At 39.9% G+C, this 20,398-nt stretch overlaps 1 protein-coding gene across 1 annotated transcript in view; it reads right to left on the reverse strand.

The window, feature by feature from the left end:
* The window catches only part of SNAPC4 (small nuclear RNA activating complex polypeptide 4), a 745,673-nt gene that overhangs the window by 94,562 nt on the left and 630,713 nt on the right, over positions 1 to 20,398 (reverse strand). The window contains exons 18-20 of the mRNA XM_044058642.1: positions 4,584 to 4,836; positions 2,427 to 2,497; positions 125 to 220 (exon numbers count right to left, since the gene is read on the reverse strand). Of these exons, the coding sequence (XP_043914577.1) occupies positions 125 to 220; positions 2,427 to 2,497; positions 4,584 to 4,836 (420 nt within the window). The remainder of the gene's footprint in view (positions 1 to 124; positions 221 to 2,426; positions 2,498 to 4,583; positions 4,837 to 20,398) is intronic.

The following is a 20,398-nucleotide window of genomic DNA, read 5'->3' on the forward strand; positions in this document are numbered from 1 at the left end:
CAATATTATAAAGCCAATGTTACTCAACAGCAACAAAGCTGCAAAGCTTCTTGAAAAAAAAAAGAAAAGAAAAAAAAACAATAGATTAGATACTGCTTTATGAAAATGACATTAAAATGATTACCGGTAAAGGAGCTGTAACATTTCTGGCATTTTCCAACTGGCTTATTTTTCTCTCTTGAATGACTTTCATGCAACCATCCGTGTCTATCTGAAAAAACTATTCATAAAATTAACACAATTAGTTAGCCATTTTAGAACATGAACATTTCATCTTAACAATAAAAGAATAGTTGAGCGTGAAAAGCATATCTTATAATATCAAACCCTTTGGGTGAAAATTAACCCTGGGGCATTTTTGAAACTGCAAATGCATCCAATAAGGACACATGAAGACAGAAGTTGTTCTAATAACACTATCATTGTTTCAGGAATATAAATTTGAATGGGCTTCAGCCATAAGGTGAACATCAGGCCTCAGCTGAAAAGTCCCCTTTGTTATGACTGGATGTAGTCTCAAGTAATAGACTGACTTCAGAATTGTTTCTGCTCTTTTCTGGGCATACAGTGGAATAAAATAATAAATAGTACAGTCAGATGCTCCTACAGTATGGTTGATTTGATTAGGATGGGTGGTTATTACTACAACAAACTGTAAACTTTCTATTTTGCCTGGTATGCTTTTACTATTAATGAATTTTCAGCACTCATGCAGGATACATGCCATTTTGTTAGGGAAGTGGTTCCCAAAGGACAACAGGCTGAGGTCATCCATGCAGATATCCTTAGAATTTTGAGTTTTGTGTGCACTAATAAGCTCTATTGTAACATTAACAGTGTGCAGACATTAGGCAGAGGTGGTGGTCCTTTACTCCACATGAATTAGATAGAAGAACTAGCTTAGTCTTGACAACAGTAGAGATGCATTGTGTGAGGCATACCCTTTCTTTTCTTGCCTTTATAGATGCTCTTTATAAAAAGTGAAAATGGAAAGGAATATGTAAAGCAGTCTTCTGTCCAGGAAAATAAAGAAAGCATTCACCACCTTGGCTCCCCTGCATGGGTACCCTGAAAATATTCTTCAGCTGATGACTGGCCTAGAAACCAAGCAAGTCCATCTTTAGGACTCCCCATTTCGGCGGAAACTAGAACAAAGTCTACTTTGTGTTGCTACTTCTTTAGGCTGAAAGGAGACCTGCTCATCTTGTTTTCTAGTGAGTCCAGGTACTGGGTGGAATATAAGCTGCCTGGAAGTGGAGCTCCAGCTCCTAGGCCAGTTCCCATGACACCATGGTCATCATGACATTATGATCATGTCATGCCTGGCAAATAAAAGCATGTCCCTCCTTGACTGCTGACATACCACTTACAGAGTCCTTCGGTACCACAGACAGACTTGAATACTTATACGGCTTAAGCCAGGATTTCACATCTCATATTTAAGTGCTTTCTCTTACATTTGTTAGTTCACTTCCCTTGGGTTTTTATGTGGTCTGTGTGCACCTAAGCAAACTATGACTCATATATGATTAAAGTGAAGAAAGTGTCTGGAACCACAAAAACATCCATGGGCTGATATGAACTTAGTAAGCCCACTAGCTGCAACCCTAGTTTATTTAAGGTATGAAGACTGAGGCAGTGGCCCATTTCATCTATAACTTTGTTATGCATAAAATAAAAAATGACAGAATTATAACAGTTGGAAGAAGAGTACATGCAGTAGGCACTACAATATACAACAATACACAGTTAAGTGTTAAACAGTGAAATAATATAATCACAATGATTAATATGCAGTTTAATAAAGAAATTTAAATGTATAGGAACCCCACTATATACAAGTACACACAGTGTTAGTCTAGTTAAGAGTGTCAGACAAAAGCAAGTGAGCTCTTTACAGTCGAGGGCACAGAGTACCACAATTTAGGACCACAGTAAAAAAAGGCTTTTTGAAGCATTCTGGTGTGTAGATAAGGGCTAGCAAGGTGAAAGGGCTGGAGATAAATGAGCATAGGCTGAGGTCTGACATCTGTTTTTTAGAAAGAACTACAGGGTAGAACTGGGAACTAATGGCAGGTGTATGTGCTACTTGCACGACTTAACATTTGCAAAGATGATAATAGTACATTTGCTGGCAGTAAAATTATTGAGACTTGACATTACTGGACACAATAGGACAATCTTGTTCTTTCCTCTGCACAGTGTGTTTATGACTGCACCTGCCCTCAGTGGAAATATCTCCACAAAAAGTCTTCAATTAATGCAATGCTGTATTTTCCCAGCATGCATGGGAAAAAAGAACCTAAAAAAGGGTAGAAACATCCCAGCAGGCATGGGAAAAAATAACCTAAAAACAGAGGGCAGAAACATTATTTAATGATTTTTAACAAAGAGTACAGCTTTTACAAGGTGTAAAGAAATCTTACCTGAATAAGTAGAGTGAAGACTGGAGTACTTGTTAAACCGATTGTTTCAAACTGTCTTCTAACATTATTAGCTGAAAAACAAATACCCCAAATACGAATTAAACGAACTTAAAAGAATCCAAAAAGTTTTGCTAAAGCAGTAAAAAACAGCTTAGGTGATCTTTGGTCCATAGGTACAAGACTTCAAGAAAGCAAAAATGCTGATCTGTTGACTGTGGTGCAATGAACTGGTTAATGTATATCAGCATCTATAAATGTGGACAAAAAGCAACCATCAGCTCAGACATTTTCTACACAAGTGCAGAGGCACTTATGCAAAGAAGGTGGCTGCCATTTAAATACAAGTAGTAAAGCACCCTGTGATTAATGACTGTGAAACTGTCAGTACTAATAAAGTCTCTACCACACTGTATTTTTTTGTTTTTATTTTTTGTCGTCCCCCCCCCCCCCCCCCGGATCTGGCCTAATGGATCCTCTTCCTCTGCCCAATCAGCCCAATCTTTCAAGGGGAAATTTGGGAATGACATTCCTAGATGAGAGCAAGAGACTTACAAGCTCATTCATTCCAGCCCAGGATCCCCAAATGTCCCTCATCCCATGGTGAAAGTCAGCTGTTTCTGTGGGGCATGGCCTACCCCTCACTCTGTGGGAGCACCCTCCTTAGAAACTCCTCCAAGCCCACAAATCTCTGTATCCAAAGGAGAAGCATGTTCCCACATGCCATGTTCCTCCTGGCTTCCTAGTGTTTAATACACTACAACACAGTGGTCTTGAATGGCTTGGATTCCACTGGGTAATGCCTAGTGCTCCTGCTAGGTATCATTCTTGTGACGAACCACAGCTGCAACTATTCCCCCCAAGATGACCCAGCGGCTCAGTCTCATCCTTCCTAGCCAACTCTTATGGGCATCTAAGCCACTAACTGAATTTGGGCCATTTACAGTGTAGTCACAGTGTATCTTAAGGGTATGGAGTCCAAATGTCTACAGGGGCATGCAGTCACACAGCTGCCCTCTACAGCCAGCTATTGGATTATTTTCTTAATAATCTTGATCCAAAACATATCACCAGTGGAAGTGGACTTGAAGGTTACAAACATTTCAATGTGGGGACAACTGGTTGAGGACACATGACTGACTGCAATTCAGTATCAGAGATACATGGCTACTCCAACATTCACTGAGGGTACAAAAGAGCACAAAGTACCATGCCCACAGCTGAAATAGTCAAGTGGGGGGGCAATGTCCATTCCCTCCCCAGGACACAGGCACAGCAGGCATTAAAGCAGGTACCAGCAGCATGATTCATGGAGGGTATGTCATTTGCAGAGAAAATGCAGTATCTAAAAGACAATACCATTATTAATGTGTTAGGGGAAGTGATGGGGGTTGTGTTTGATGTACAGTACACACCTAAGTACCTACGACTTGCAGTAGTGTGCAACAGCATGGAGAAAATCCTATGTGTTGTTTGGTGCAGTTGCACATATGTTGAGGCATTTTAGGCAAAATTCCCTAGACACAACGGCTTTCCTACAGGGAATAACAAGCATTCCCCATAGCAGGGAATCCCTGCAGGCATTGATCAAATTTTGCTCTTGCTGCAGCATGGTAAGTAGTACTTCAAGGAGACGTTCATTAGGATGTCCTAGTAGCAGATTCAGCCACCAATGCCATGCCTTCATCTGACTATTCATCCATGGAACATCCAGGTTAATTAGGGCACATACATTCCAGTCCCCCTCCTTTCACATGGTTATTCCAGCTGTTGTCATGGCACCATATGCTTTTGTGTGCCCAAAGTGAATGGGCTACAGCCATGCGTCTTTGCAGGTGAACCACAATTAAGCCATGTGTTCCCAACCAAGCAAAGAAATGTCCCACAGCCTACAAGCCAAAACCTTTACCAGAAATGTGTGCATTTGTGTTTGCAAGAGGAGGCTGGGGGACTTTATTATGCAGATATTCAAAGTGCAATATCTCAATGAAAAGCAGAAATTGTCTTTTTCAAGCAAAAAAAAAATAATAAAGAATCAGTTAAACACACTCATTATAATAAATCACTTTAAACAACAAACATTTTAAATTCTAGTTCTGCTAATTACAGAACAAAAAAAATTGTTGCAGATTTAACCTTGACCCACCATCAACTGCATACCTTCTACTGAAGTTCGTCTACCAGCCACTGTGCAAGGCAGAAAGACATTTCCTACCCAAGGGACTACTGCTAACAACAACTTTCGGTTTAGAAATTCCTCAGATGCATATGGTGACAACAGATTTCGGCGCATCTTTATTAAACACTTTGGTTTAGACCTTTCTTGTACTTGCTCCTTGTTCACAGATTCTGCAGGTCTGATCTCAGAAGGCAAAGTAGACCTGGAAGCTTGGGTCTTCTTAATCTGTTCCCTCTGGGTACACAAAACAACATTATCTGCTGTTAAAACATGTAAAATAATAAACATACATTAATACACACATACCATATATCATTTAGTTTGAGTTTCCTTCAGTCAGGCCTTCATACCTCTCTTGCTAAAATCCTTATCTAATGGGTTGATAAACCTCATTATACACTTTCAACCAAAACTAATGCATACCATAGACCACAGATGTTGAGGGGATAAAAAAAATAATCTCAAAATTCCTACAGAGAAATCCAGCTATATGCAGCCTTTAACCTCACATCTTTCAGTCTTCATTATAGGAAGGGGGTTGAGTTTTATACAATGGCGTATAATACTTCATTTTTTGTCAGAGTATGGATCTGATTTCAGAGGTACAAAATCTCATCAAGTGAATGATCCCCCTTAAAGGGAACACAGTGAAGATTCACTGCTGAGTTTCCCTAGCCACATTCTTCCAAGAGGATAAACTCAGTTTACTTTACATGGAAACTCTCTGCAGAGGAATACAACATGGAAGGAAGCATTTTATCCTGACCTAAAAAATTCTGGCAACAGATAATGATCACTTGGCCCACCTAGTTTAACCATTCCTTAGAAGTAGATCCCGAAGTATTAGTTTTGCCAATGGAAATGATCAGTTTAAGATGGCTCGAACATGGTCTCTCGATGTCTGTATGTGATGAGGGGGTAGCAATGCAATCTGATTTGATGGGTCGAAAAAAGCCTTGATGAATTCTAAGTTCTATACCGGGAATAGATGCAAATTTGCCAGGTTTACTGTGATGCCAAAAAGATTGGCAAGATTGAAAAAGTAATCCCTTGCCTGGATGGGGCAGTGAACAGGAAGTCATCCAGATATGGAAACACCCGGAATCTTTGCTGTCTCAGGTGAGCTGCGACTACTGCCATGCATTTGGTAAACACCCTGCGGGCTGTGGTGAGTCCAAAGGGCAGAGCTCTGAACTGGTAGTGACTGGCTCCCATCCGAAAGCAAAGTTGACTTCTGGAGCGTCTATCTATTTTGATGTGATAGTACATGTCCTGTAAGTCCACCGAGCAGATCCAATTGTCCTTTCACAACAGGGGTAAAATGAACTGAACAGTAATCATTTGGAACTTTGCCTTGTCTGTGAGTCTCAGGTTCCCTGTTTTCTTTGGCACTAAAAAGATGTGCGAGTAAGTTCTAAAGCCTTTTTGTTTGGTTAGGACCTCTTGGATGACTTTCTTCTGCAGTAGTTGTTGAATTTCTAATACTGCGTACTCCTCTGACTGGGTGGAACATCAGGGAGTTTCTTTAACCTCTCTGATGGAGGAAGGAAAAAAGTGAATGTAATAACCTCTGGATATAATCTTTAGCACCCATTTGTTTTGTGTTAGATTGGTCCAGGTGGTTGGGTGCAGCAAAAAACAACCCCTGACTGCCTCCAGAGATGAGCAGTCAGGCAGCACTTCCGCAGCGCTGATAGGACTTATCGGAGAAAGGTTCTCTGAAGTCCTGATTCTGTGATCCCCTTCTGCCCCTGGGCCAGTGTCTCTCATCAAAACCTTCTCCTCTGCATCTGGAGGAAGAATCCCCATGCTAATCCTGGGAAAACCCCTGACATTTTCAGAACAACAATTTTTGCCATTATACTGGTTTCTAGAAAAAGTGTGCTGAGGAGTTGAAAACCTGACCCCGACGGCAGACAAGGTCTTCCCTTCCTCCTCGCTGCAGGTTAGGGTATCTTTGTCAGATGGACCAAATAAAGAGGAGCCATCAAATGGGCATTCACAAAGGATGCCTTAAAGGATTCCACAAAATCACAAAAGCCTCATCCAGGCATGCCTTCTAATAGCAATACCAGAGCTGGCTGCCTGTGAGGCACCCTCCGTCGAATGGGAGATGAGCCTCATGGAAGAACTGGACAAGGAAGAGAGAGTTGCCAGTTGGTGAGAAATTTCTTGAAATCCTCTGCCGACATGGTCTCTTCTAGAAAGTCAGAAAGTTCCTTAAACAGATCCCTCTGCAACTGAGTAAAATGTCCCAGGTAGTTTAACGCTCTCAGCGAGAAAGTGGCCAAGGTGTAAATGAGCTTACCCAACCTGTCCATAGTCCTGGACTGCCTGTTTGGCGGATGGACAGTGGAGCTCTGCTCAGCTAGGTCCTTTTTGGTAGATACTGCCACAACCATGACATTTACTGGAACACCCTTGGTCTAGTAGAGTCTGTCCTTAGGGGGACAAGAATTTATCTGGTCATTTCAGAATTGGTTCAGTTGTGTCTGTCTCCTTCCGGGCCCAATGGGACACCAAATCCATGAGTTCATCCACTGAGGGGAGGGGGGGTCACCCATGAAGTAGATGAGGCCGTCCTGAAAACCTCCAAAAACATGGACTCTTCTGAGGAAGGAGGCTGGGCCGACCAACCACCTCTCTACTTCAGGATCTCTAAGATGTCTCCAAAGGAGACATCCTCCGATGGTGATCATGGGATCCTTCTCCTTCAAAATCCATGGCCTCTGTCAGAGATTTCAAAGGACAGTCAATATGCCTCCTTTTGCATGTCTTCTTATGAGGAATCTCCTCTGTGGGATGTTCAAGGGAGGTCTCAAAAGAAGAGGGGATTCCCTCTAGGGGAAGAGTTTGAAAGCTTGTCTGGACAGGTTCACTCTGGCCAGTCATGACAGGCTGAAGTCTCTGATCCAAGGGGGGTTGACAGGGAGATTCATAGTTCAGAGAGACCGGATCCCTATGACTGGAGAAAGCCCCTTCTACAACTTGGAATGCCGACGAACCCGGAGAATCCCTCCCCAGCTCCACCGAAGCTGAGGCAACTGAAAAAGAAAGGGTAGAGACCCCATATCTGTGGACTCCAGGTAGAACCAGACTCAAACTGTCCATTGCCAAAGTGCCAAGAGGAAAAGACAGCTCCAACAGAGTCAAAGCTGAACCCTTCTCCCCAGATCCGAGACCTGCTGCGATCCGATGACTTTGGAGTAGAGGAAGTCATGGCAGCAGTTGGAGAAGAGGAAGGACAGCTCCTGGGATGAAACCCCAGTTCTCTCAGGTGGCTACGATTCTGGGACTCCGATACTGAAGGACGGATCGGAGAAGAAGACTGCAATGGAATGGAAATGCTCGCAGATCCTAGAGGGGATGGAACAGACAAAACCCCCATCTGGATCTGAGTCTTGAGGATCCTCCTTATTATCCTGTCTACACTGACCTCAGAAAGGCTTCTAGAAGACCTGGAGGAGGTTACTGATGGTGGTAAGGAATGTCTAACGGGTGTCTGCAGCAGTTCGGAGAGAGATGAAGCCCCCACATCCAACTCCGGAGTTCGACTCCTCACTGTAGGATCCAAAGTGGCAGTTGAAGCTCTGGGAGAACTGGTTACATGAATAATACCAGTCGGATGCAAGGAGTGCTTCGGATCCACTGGCACTGAGATTGGTCTCTGATCTGATCCTGTCCGATCCGAAGATCTTGGTAACTTGGTAGGTGGCTTTGATAAAGCCCTGGCAGCTTGTGAGAGATTTCTTTGGATTAGCAGATCCTACCACATTCTTGAAGGGGGGTTTGAGCATCTGGAAAGACATCACAAGAAGCAGGTGAAAAATTTGTTCTTGCTGTCAGCAATAGCGCTCAGATTAAATCCTTCACAAATGGAGCAAGCTGACCGCAGATGTTTAGGCCTAAGACAATAAATACATCTGTTATGAGCATCAGAAAGGGATATTTTGTGCTTGCATCCTGAACACAGTTTAAATCCAGCAAGCTTATTAGACATTGTTAAAAAGAAAACACACATGTGCCCACCAGAAACAACAGTAAGGCTACTTCAAACAGCAAGCGCACTCAATCAAAGAAAGGAAACAGCACTGAGCTAAATATCTATACATCTAAATATCTAAAGTTATTTATTTTTTGAACAAAAATGTAACAAACAGCAGAGAGAGAAAGCACAGACCAAGGTCCAAAAGCAGAACAAGGAAAAGGGATAGAAAAGTTAACTACTAACCATGCACTGCTAAGGAAGGGGAGGAAGGACTGGAAAGAAATCAAAATGACTAATCTGAGTTATGAAGATTGCTGAAAGATTCCTACTAACAAGTAGAAGGCTAGAGACTCCAGAAACCACGTCTGTCACTGCTGGTGGCAAATGAGATCTGAGGAGCTTAGGCAGAGCACACAGCATTATGGGAAGAGGGAGGAGCTTGAGACTTGGATTCTAGTCTGTAAGAATGCAACCAACACGGATCCGTGACCTAACCGTGAGGATGAATGAAAGGGACAACATCAGATCAAAAAAATTATCTGCAGTTAAAACATGTAAAAGAATAAACACTTACGACATATCATTTAGATTATGAGCTTCCTCCATTCAGGTCTTCATAACTGTCTCTTGCTAAAAGCCTTATCTAATGGGTTGATAAATCTCATTATATACCTTTTCCCAAAACTAATGCATACCATGGCATACACTATAGATGCTGAGGGGGTTAAAAAAGAATCTGAAAATTCCTACAGAGAAATCCAGCTACATGCAGCCTTTATCATCATGTCTTTCAGTCTTCATTAAGGGAAGGGTGTTGAGTTTTACACAATGACGCATAATACTTTATTTTTTACCAAAATATGGATCTGATTTCAGAGCCATAAAATCTCATAAAGTGAATAGTCCCCTTAAAGGGAACCAACTGGAGACTCTCTGCTGATTTTCACTAGCCACGTTCTTTCAAGAGGATAAATTCCGTTTACTTTACATGGAAACTATCTGCAAAGGAATACAATGTGGAAAGAAGCATTTTTCCCTGGCCTAAAACATTCTGATAGCAGATAAGAATTACTTAGCCCACCTAGTTTAGCCATTCCTTAGAAGAAGATCTCATTTAAGAGCTTCCTTTTTTTTTTTTTTTTTTTTTGGATAACTGTAGCACTTACATCCAACACTGTTCTTTTTTTTAGCAACACTTTCAGTATTTCTTTATCCATCTTCTGATGAAAAAGTCCTAAAATCTGCATACAGTATCCCATGTGGGGTCTTGTTTGGTTGTCTACAAAGAAACATAACTACTTGCAATGCACAGTGCACTCTGATTATACTTCTAAAATGAAAACAAAAAATAACTGTATAATACCAGGGTTAATACGCAAGAACCACGCTCTAACAAGAATGAGACAGCAAATTCCTTGGGTACTGTGACCACTGTTAAAACACAAAGCAAATCTCTAGCTGCTAATCAAATAACAGTTGTGACCCACCTTGTTTGACCACAACCTTTTTTAATGACTAGATTACATGCATGCAGAACGTTTATACAATAAAGAAGATTGTCTAATTACTGACTGACTGACTTATTACACCCTTAGTAATTATCCTTTCACATAAGCAAACGTCATTGCTACGGAGCTCTGTCTCTCTTTTTGTGTAAGTGGGCCAATCTTTTATTTACATGAGCAATTCAGAACTAATCCAAGATGGTCTTATTCACAAACGTTTTATGTAGTACTATGTCAAATGGTTTGCATAAATCCAAATATACATACGCATTTTCTTCTGTTTTACTATCCAGGCTACTCATTCAAAGGATTTTATTAACTTTTTTCAAAATATACTCACTTCTTCAAAAGATAATGTTTTGTAAATCCATCAACAGAATAATAGGAATAATCCTTTACTATGTTTCTATACCTTGGTGTATCCGTTTTCTAATATTAGGAGATGCATTTTGAGAAGATTTATCTTAACAATCTGACGTAATTAAAAATGCTTCTTAACTAGTCATTATGGGCTCTGCTATTCCTTACACTAGAGGGCTGATGTCAGTAAGCTATGTGCACTATCTCTCAATATGGGCCCGGATATTCATATCCGTAGTGGGCTGACAGGGACAAGCACTATATGCACTGTGTGTGGTGTGCTACTAGGAACTACTGTGATTCATAGACATGGATTATTGTACTCCATGGCAACAAAAACTAGGCATCTCACTTTGTTGGACTGCACTCAAGTCAGAGGAAAAGTATTATGCAACATGACAACACTACCCACTGCAGCTCGGAAAGGCAGCCTAGTAAGGTAAGTTACATTATACCTTCCTCAGCTGCATTGCCCCACTGTGCTGAACTCTGCTATCATATTCAGGAGTAACTCATATAGGTTTTTACACTCCTCAGACATAATGGTGGAGCTAGGAACATTACTACAATGTGGTAATGCGGGCTGTGAGAACTACCACTGGCAGTTCACCAGCATCACTGTGTAGAGGCAGGACATACAGTTGTGGTAGCAGGTTTGTCTGCACCACAGGGAACTCCGCTACCAGCAATGTGTGTTTTTTCTTGCCATCCAAAAGATGAAGCCTAGCACAACACTGGACTGCACAAAGTTGGACTCCCATATAATTTACCCCACTACAACCAGCTGGTACACTTTTACACCACTCCATTGGATTTACACCAATAGTATTGCATATCTGAATCGCATACGACAGGGGAATGTCATTTGAATTTGTACTCCGTACATAAAATACCAAGTTGACACACCACTGTATGGCTGCATATTGTCTTACCTCATTGTGTGCCAGATTTTATGAATTGTAAAGGGGCTTTGATACACTTTGGTACAAATGTTTATGAGCAGCAATCAATCTTATCTGAAATCAATTACAAACAAGATCATTCACATTACAAGGAAAGCAAAAGAAGGAAGACAAAATAAACCAAAAATAAGCTTATTAATAAATAACTAAATAAATCAAATCAAAATCCATGTGCCCTATGCAAGCAGCAAGTAAAATGCGAGCCCATGACGAAACCAATACAAACACATATACAAAAATCACACTACCAAACAAACCCATTATTTATTCCTCCATGTATCGGTGCATTGTATATCAAAATAAATTGCATTGTTTTTCTGAACTATTTTTTTTAAATTTCTCTGCAGACATGAGGGAGCCAAGATAATACAAAACAGTGAATCTCAGCTCTGCTTCATTAATCTATTAGAAGTGCTTGAAAAAACTACGATACTGGACCAGCAGCAATTGTCCTGTAATATCCTTCAAGTATGCAAGATGTACAAATTATAACAAGAATGTTAATGTTTGTAAATGACTCCCATTAAGGTCTCTGCAATTACTGGTTAAAAGATGCTTTTAATTTAAAGTTTTATTTAAGGCTTCTCAGACTGTATTTCCTAATTTCTTAGTACATGAAGTTGCGCTGAGGTATTTTACTATTTATTTTAGTTACTTTTGTTAACTAGGTTAGTTTTACTTGACATGGCCTACTTTCAGGGGAGACCCACAGCAGCATCCATAATGCCTACAGGGAGTAAAATCCCTTTTCTAGTTGAGAAGAAGGGACAGGTTGAATGGTCCTCTGGTCTACTGTAGAACCAAGGACCTGTGAGAAATGAGGAAGCTGCTCTAGAGGAGGCTGAGGAATTCCTAAAAAAGGAGGGTGAGACTTCCACACTATGAAGCAACCCTGGTGGATAACAGACAGAACCCAAGAATCCAAGGTGATGAGCTGCTAGTTTGGAAGACAGAAGGAGAACCGAAGGGCCAAGCGAACCTGGACAAAGGTAAGGGAGGGCAAATTGTCAAACAGAAGCAGGCTTGACAGATAAAGAAGGGTTCTGGGACACAGCAGCTTGAGAAGACTTAGAAGCAGCTGGCCTACTATACTTTCTGCCTTTAGCGGCCTAACGAGGCTGCCTGTGAGCAAAAGCAGACCTAGTACGATAGCTCCTCTGGAACTTAAGGACAGGGAATACAAAAAAAGAAGTTATGTACTCACCATAACGTTCCATGTGTGTTGTCCACTCTCATTCTTCCTCAGCTGATAGGTTCAGATCCAAGAACTCGGATCCGACTCAGTTGCTGCAAAAGCTCTTGGCAACTTTGAGCTCTCAAGTCTCTCCTTTACCCATAATGCACCAACCCCCATAACCTCAGATCTTGTTTGCAAGCTATTAAAGAAAGACGCAACTCTTATACAATCAGATATAACCACAAAATATATCAGTAAAAATTGGAAAGCCAAATCTGGAGCTCTGTAAAGCCTGGAAGAGACAGATATTTTGCTATATCCGCCCGCTCTTCTATAAACAGAATGTTGGGGTCCGGTGGGTGGGGAGTTGAGGAAGAATGAAAAAGGACAACACAGATGGAACATTATGGTGAGTACATTTCTTCTTTATCTGATGATGACAATTTTCATTCTGTCCTCAACTGATGGGACAGAGTCCCCAGCTACCTAAATCCCAGTGTGGACTCGAGGAAGGACATTTCTAACCACCAGTGAGCCAAAAGATGCCCTACCTCTGGATACCAAATCCAGTTTGTAATTTAGTAGCATAAAATTTCCTTGTGGATGATTTAAGGGAAGATAACATTTTATGGACAGGAGATTAGAGCATTGGTTGTCTGGCTATTACTGGAATTGGAGAAACCAAGCTGTCAACTTGAGATTCAGTAGGTCCAGATGTATCAAGCCTGTCAGGTAAGACAGGAGATCTGGAGCTGGGTCCAGAATCCGGGATTGATGAATTAAATGAGGCCACAGGAACGGAAACCAAATCTGTTGAGGCCGGAAAGGTCCAATGAGAATGAATGACTTTACTCTTCAACCTGGCAGCTCTCTGAAGGAACTTTGGGATCAGAGGATATGCATAAACAAAACTGGGGGGGGGGGGGCACTAGGGCAAAGTAGCTGTGGCACTTGTTGCTCAGGGGAGATGCAGAGAGATCACAGCCCCCCTTGTGGAAAATCAATTCCGCTATCTTCTGGTTGAGGGACCATTTGTGAAGTAACAGAATGCACATGCTCAGTTTGTCTGCTAGCATGCTGGATTTCCAAGGAATCTGCATTGCTAAGAGAAAGCAGTTGGAAGGTATTGCCCACTGCCACACCCTTAGTGCTTTCAACATGGGGGGTATGATCTGGTCTCTCATGTTTGTTAATGTACCAAACCACTAACATGTTGTCCATTTGTAAAGCAATCTTTCCTGATGGGAAAGCATTCTGAAAGGCTTGCAACACTAAAAGCACTGCTCTCAACTCCAGGAAGTTGATATGCAAAGTGGCCTCTTCAGGAGACCATATGCCTTGGACGGTCTTTCCCAGGTAATGCCCCTCCACCCCAGCTGGGAAGCATCTGTGGTCACTATGGCCTTTGGCTGAGAGTGGACAAATAAACGCCCCTGTACAACTTCTGATTGGATCCACCATGTCAGATCCTTCTTGCACATGTTGGTGATTCATAGTTGAGCGGATAAAGGAAGCTGAAGTATTGATTATTGAGATGCCAACATCCACTGAAGAATTCCTCATATTGGGCCAAAGGAGCTAGGGTTATTGTTACCACCATTTACCCCAATGGTTGAAGAACCAGGTGGGCCGAGACTCTGGTATTGCAAATTATCTTTTTTACTTTTGATTTTAAAGTTTGAACTCTGGAAAAAGGAAGGGAGGCTATCGCTGATTTTGTGTAAAGTAGCACCCCTATGAATTCTAGACTTTGACTTGGTTCTAGATGGGATTTTTCATAATTTATGGTTATTCCTAGCAGTGCACAAGTCTGGATAAATGTTTCTCCTGCCATAATAAGCTGATGCCCAGTTAAGGCAGAAATGAACCAGTCGTCAAAGTATGGAAACACCTGGAATTCCTGCAGTCTCAAGAGAGCTGCTACCACTGCCATGCATTTGGTGAACACCCTGGGGATTATGGTAAGACCAAAGGCAGCCCTTTGAACTGGTAATGACTGGTTCCCTGCCTGTTCATCTTTATATGACAGTAGGCATCCTGGAGATCTTTTGAGCATATCCAGTTGTCCTTTTCCAAAAACGGAAGAATGAACTGAACTGTGAAAATCTGGAACTTGGTCTTTTGAACAGATTTGTTTAGGTTGCTGAAATCCAGAATTGGTCTCCAGTCCCCTGTTTTCTTTGGCACTAAAAGAATCTTCAAGTAAGTACTGGATCCTTCCTGGTCTGGGGGGACCTCTTGGATGACTCTTTCGTCTAGTAGCTTTTGTATTTGAATTGCTGCTTGTTCCCTCTAACTGGGTGGAACATCAGGGAGTTTTCTGGAATTGATATGAGGAAGGGAAAATGGTATTATATAACCTATGGATATGATCCTTTGCACCAAAGTATCTTTTGTTATTTCTAGCCAGGCTCTCTGGTGCAGGTATAAATGACCACCGATTGACTCCAGAGGGGGACAATCGGGCTTTCTTTTCAGGAGCGCTGGGAGGGTTTGCCAAAGAAAGATTCTCTGGACCCTTGATGTTGCAGGCCTTTTGTGCCATGAGGGCGGCATCTACCATTTGAATTTCCCCCTCTATCTCTGGGGGAATACTCTCTGTGTGTACTGGAAAGATCCTTGTGATTTCTTGAACCACATCTTTCCACTGCTTTGATAATTCCTCAAAAAGGATCTTGGAGGGGTGGAAAAATGTAAGCCCATGGCAGAAAGAGTCTTTCCATCCTTCTCACACCTGGACAAGGTGTTTTCTACTTTAGGGCCAAAAAGAGACGTGCCGTCAAAAGGAGGATTGATGAATGTAGACTTAAAAGGCTCCGCAAAATCACACAAATGTATCCATGCATGTCAACTAATGGATACACCTGAACCCAATGCCTTTGAGATTTCTTCTGCTACATTAGAAATAAGCCTCATGAAGAGATGGATATCGATTGTAGGGTTGCCAAATGAGAAGTGATGGAAGCCTTCACCTTTTCAGAAACGGTTCCTGCAAGGGTATCTGAAAGTTCCTTAATCAGCTCACTCTGTAAATTACACATTAAAGGAAATGATCCACAAAAACACAACGCTGTTCTGATGAAAGGAAATACACAGGAGTAAAATGAATGATGAAATGTATTCTCTTCTGGTACCTCGGCCTTTCACCTTCAAGGAATAATACAGCAATGAAATCACATCCTTTTATGCTCCAGGTACAAAGTGCCATTGAAGGATTCAATGATTCAATCATTACATAAATTAAATAATTAATGAATAATTAACCAATTGGAAACATGGTAAACTAAGGAAACCCACAGTCAAGTGTTGTCCAAAACAGAGCATATATAATACTTGTTCATTCAAATACATTCTTACACAGTATCTGCTTTACAAAGTAATATTACTATCCAAATTCATGCTATGAGGGAACAGCATGTGAAAATTAATAATCATCCTGCATTCATGTCTGTTGAGGTTCCCTTATCATTTATAAGGGCACTTACTGTGGGAGCTGTTCAGTATGTAATCTTGTTAGGAATTTAAATGGATACAAAATCAATGGGAAACTGTATTCAGGAACTGAATTTTATAATTGTAATTCTTGTGGTGTAGTTTATATCATTGGTTGTGGTTGTAGTAGTACGTGCTGGTACATAGGCAGGGTTTACCATTGCCTTTACCTAATGGAACTATGGATTTTATGGGATTTCCCAATATTTTTACAAACAAACATAGCGAAACTTCGAACGGACTCGGAAGGTCTGTAGAACGCTTGAATCTATGTGGCGACAGTAACACTGCACAAGGTGACTGTCTTAATGTTTTTAGACCCAATTTGTTACATTTCAAAGATATCATTGATAGAAAATATGATTTAAATAACCACGTTCCACCAGAACCTATTATTCAAAATGTTCCTACTTACAAAGAGAATTTAGACTGTTTGTATGTTTTGATGGACAAATTCAAGGGTGTTGAATGTGACAATGTTTATTTTAACGAATGTTTACAACACAAAATAGTTCCTACGGGATTGAGAATTTGGAAATTCCCTAACAGAGTTCAACCTGGGTCCGATTTTCATACTACCCTTATTAAAATATTGGACAAATGTGGACTAGAAGTAGTTAGGGCCATTAAGGAAGAGAACGAAAGGGAAAAGACTTTTTTGTTGAAGGAAATGGAAAAGTTGAATGACAACATTTTAAATGATTTATTGTTCACCAGGGAAGAAGAGAAAGCTAAATACTACGAGATTTTTGTACAAATTGATAAGAAATGTACAATTAATATGAATAGAAAACATGGCAAAATACAAAGGGATTTAAGGGAATATAAGGAATGTATTGCCTATCCACCCCCCCCCCCCAAACCCTTTAAAAAGTTTCCTATACAAGAAAGGGATAATTTACAAGATATGAATGATAGGGAAGGGGACAGATATACAGATATTGATTCTGAACAACATGAAAGACAGGGGGAATTCCCTTTGGATTACTCTCCTCTTCCAAGGAGGTCCGACAGAATACGAAACAAGCCCCGGACATTTTACAATTACAATCACCCTCAATATCGATAGTGAATGAAATAGAGATTTCGAATAATGTTAGAGATGATTTTATTTCTGTGTTAGATAATGTTTATACATACCAGGGATACAACATTTTTAATTATAGCCACATTTCTATAGATATAGAGCATTTTAATTTATTTTCAAAAGGTTTTAAATATGTCCCATATAGGAAAACAGATCTGGTAAAAACCATTATAGATTTAAAACTGTTCATTAGAAAAAAGAATCTAGCTTTATTTTTTGGTAATACAGACTCAGAATTGGTTTTAAATCCAGTTTTAAAGAGAAAATGAACTTTTAACCCTCCGTTACACCCTCAATTGAAAAATCTTGAAACTATTTTAGAAAGGGAAATCAGAAAGGAGGTACAAAATCATAAAGATAGTTACAATTTAACACCAATAGAAAGACAATACTTGGATGAGTTAAAAGCGGACCGTACCATCAGAATTATGCAACCCGACAAAGGGGGCGGTACAGTTCTGATGGATACAATTATTTATGAATCTAAAATGAAAGAGGAGTTACAAAATACTAGTAAATATAGTTTAGCATCGGTCAACGAGGTGAATATAGCCAATTCAAAAATACACATGTTATTGGATGATTTATTACTTGAAGGTTCTATAGATTTGGATACACAAGTTTTTGTATAACAAATTTCCTAGAGTGCCTTCAGTATTTGGAATTCCTAAGGTCCACAAAAATTCTAAGGACCCAGCTTTAAGGTTGGTAGTTTCTTCTGAAGGTTCCATAACTTCTTTTATTTCACAGTTTTTGGATAGTAAACTCAAAAAATTAGCATACGAGGGTTCTACAGTACTAAAAGATTCATGGGATTTATTAAGACTTTTAAAAATGGAATTAAGTCATGATTCGTTGATGTTTATTACAATGGATGTTGTGGATTTATATAGGTCTAAATTGGTTGGAAGAATATATGTTAAAGTTCGGAAAATTCTCTAATATGGATTTTAACAATATTCTTTTATTTATGGAAATGGTTTTAAACAACAATTTCATGTATTTTGAGGGAGAATTTTATAAACAGATCAAAGGGGTGGCAATGGGAGCAGGATGCGCTCCTACATTTGCCAACATTGTACTTTCTTGGTGGGAAGATCAATTCATTCTAAACAGTGAATTTAAAGGTTGTTGGACACTATACAAACGTTTTCTGGACGATATATGTATATTATGGACTGATACAGAACAAAAATTCAATGAATTTTTGAATTATATTAAGACCACTACACATTTTTTGGATTTCACATACAATATTGACCATGATACTTTAAATTTTTTGGATATCAGTGTTTCAAAGGAAATGGGTAGTTTTAGTTCAAAAATTTTTAGGAAACAAACTTTTTCTAATTCTTATTTGCATTTTAATAGTGGTCACCCTTACTTTCAGAAGAAAAATCTTATTAAGGTTCAACTGGTAAGGATTAGTCGGATGACATCAAAGGACATAGAATTTACAGTCGAAAGCAAAACCGTCTGTGAAATGTTCAAAAGTAGGGGTTATCCAACAGACCTTATATGCCAGGTAGAAAGAGAGGTTTCTGAAGGTAGAAAAGGTAGGTTTGGACCTATTTTAGGAAAAGACTTGGTTAACCTTCCTACAACTAAAGATTCAATTCCAAGAAAAGATGAAAAGGAGCCTAAAGGGACATACATTTTTGATTATAATGGAGACTCCAACATTATAAAAAGAATAGTGAACAGGGAATGGGATAGATTTCAACAAATTTCTGATACTGATCCTAATGTGTTAGGGCCTTACATTTTATATATAGACGGGATTTGAATTTTAAGAACATGTTTGAATTTGGAAGTAGAAAAACTAACACCAGTTGCCGTTTAAAATACGGCACATATTAGTGTGGGATGTGTTCTCAATGTTTCTTTATAGTGAATGCTCCTTCTACTGAAATCCCTAGTAGGAATAGGAATATCACGAACAAGGTGCATGCAAATTGTAACAGCTCAGGTTTAGTTTATTTAGCTACATGCAAAGTTTGCAATTCATTTTACGTAGGGAAGACGGAATGGAAACTTAGGACCAGGATTTACGAACATTACTATGAGATAAATAAGGCCAATTCTAGAAATGCATTATTTCGTCACAAGATGACCTGTCCACAATCTATATTTTTCTTTTTTGTTCTTGAAATTGTTCCCAGGGAAATTACGGGAGGTATGTGGGAGGCAAAACTGGAATACAGGGAACTGTTTTGGCAAATCACGTTACAGGCCAACAGGAATCCCGGTTTAAATGAAATGTTGTCCATTGTACCTGTTTTAAAACTTAGATCAGCTAAATTGTAATAATTATTAATGTCATTTTATCATGTACCACTAGAGGGCATAGGTATACCAATAATTTCCTTCAACATGAACAAATATATATATATATATATATATATATATATATATATATACACATTTTTTAACTATTTTTAACTAATTTTTTATGAATAGAGATTTGTTATAAATATATATATGTACTATTATTGTTTTATAGAAGATTTTAGGGTGATATTATTGATTTTTCATTCATTTATATCCTTGACAATTTTGAAAATGATAGCATCATTTTAAATATTATTGGATATCCAATGAGGTTTGTTATTTGATGTTCGTCATGGTATTTAAATAGCATTTGCAGCATTTGAATTTATCTGAAGAAGTGTTCTATACGAAAACGCAGAATTGTAGTGACAGCGTTAATAAATTATTTTGGCTAATATCACATCGTTCCTCAGCGTTCCATCTCTTATTTGGGTACTTGTTTGGACTGAACAGTTTATTTGGTTTCCTTTGTGCTTGCCATATCGTGAATTTACTTTCTAGGAATGTGGTCAGTGGTGTCAGATTCCTTCCATGTCCACTGAGGGTTAAGTCAATGAGCTCGTAGGCAGGCAGAGTCACCCAGGAAGTAGATGGGCTGGTACCAAACACATCCAGGAGTACAGACTCCTCCGACAAAGGGTTGTTGGGCTTCCTGCCACCTCTCTGTTTAGGATTTCAAATACGTCTCCAAAGGAGACATCATCAGGAGGTGACCATGGGAACCCTTCGCCCTCCTCAAAATCTGTATCCTCAGTGATAGTGTCAGGGGGATCTAAATGCTTCCTCCTGCATGTCCTCTTCTTAAGGAACCTCTTCAGTGGGATATTCTGGGAAGGTATCAGAAGAGGTCAGAATATCCAGATGGGAGTCCTGGAGTTTCGATACCAGCTGTCC

This window comes from Protopterus annectens, chromosome 16.part0, assembly GCF_019279795.1.
Source record: "Protopterus annectens isolate FY-2018-M chromosome 16.part0, PAN1.0, whole genome shotgun sequence".
Lineage (NCBI taxonomy): Eukaryota > Metazoa > Chordata > Ceratodontiformes > Protopteridae > Protopterus > Protopterus annectens.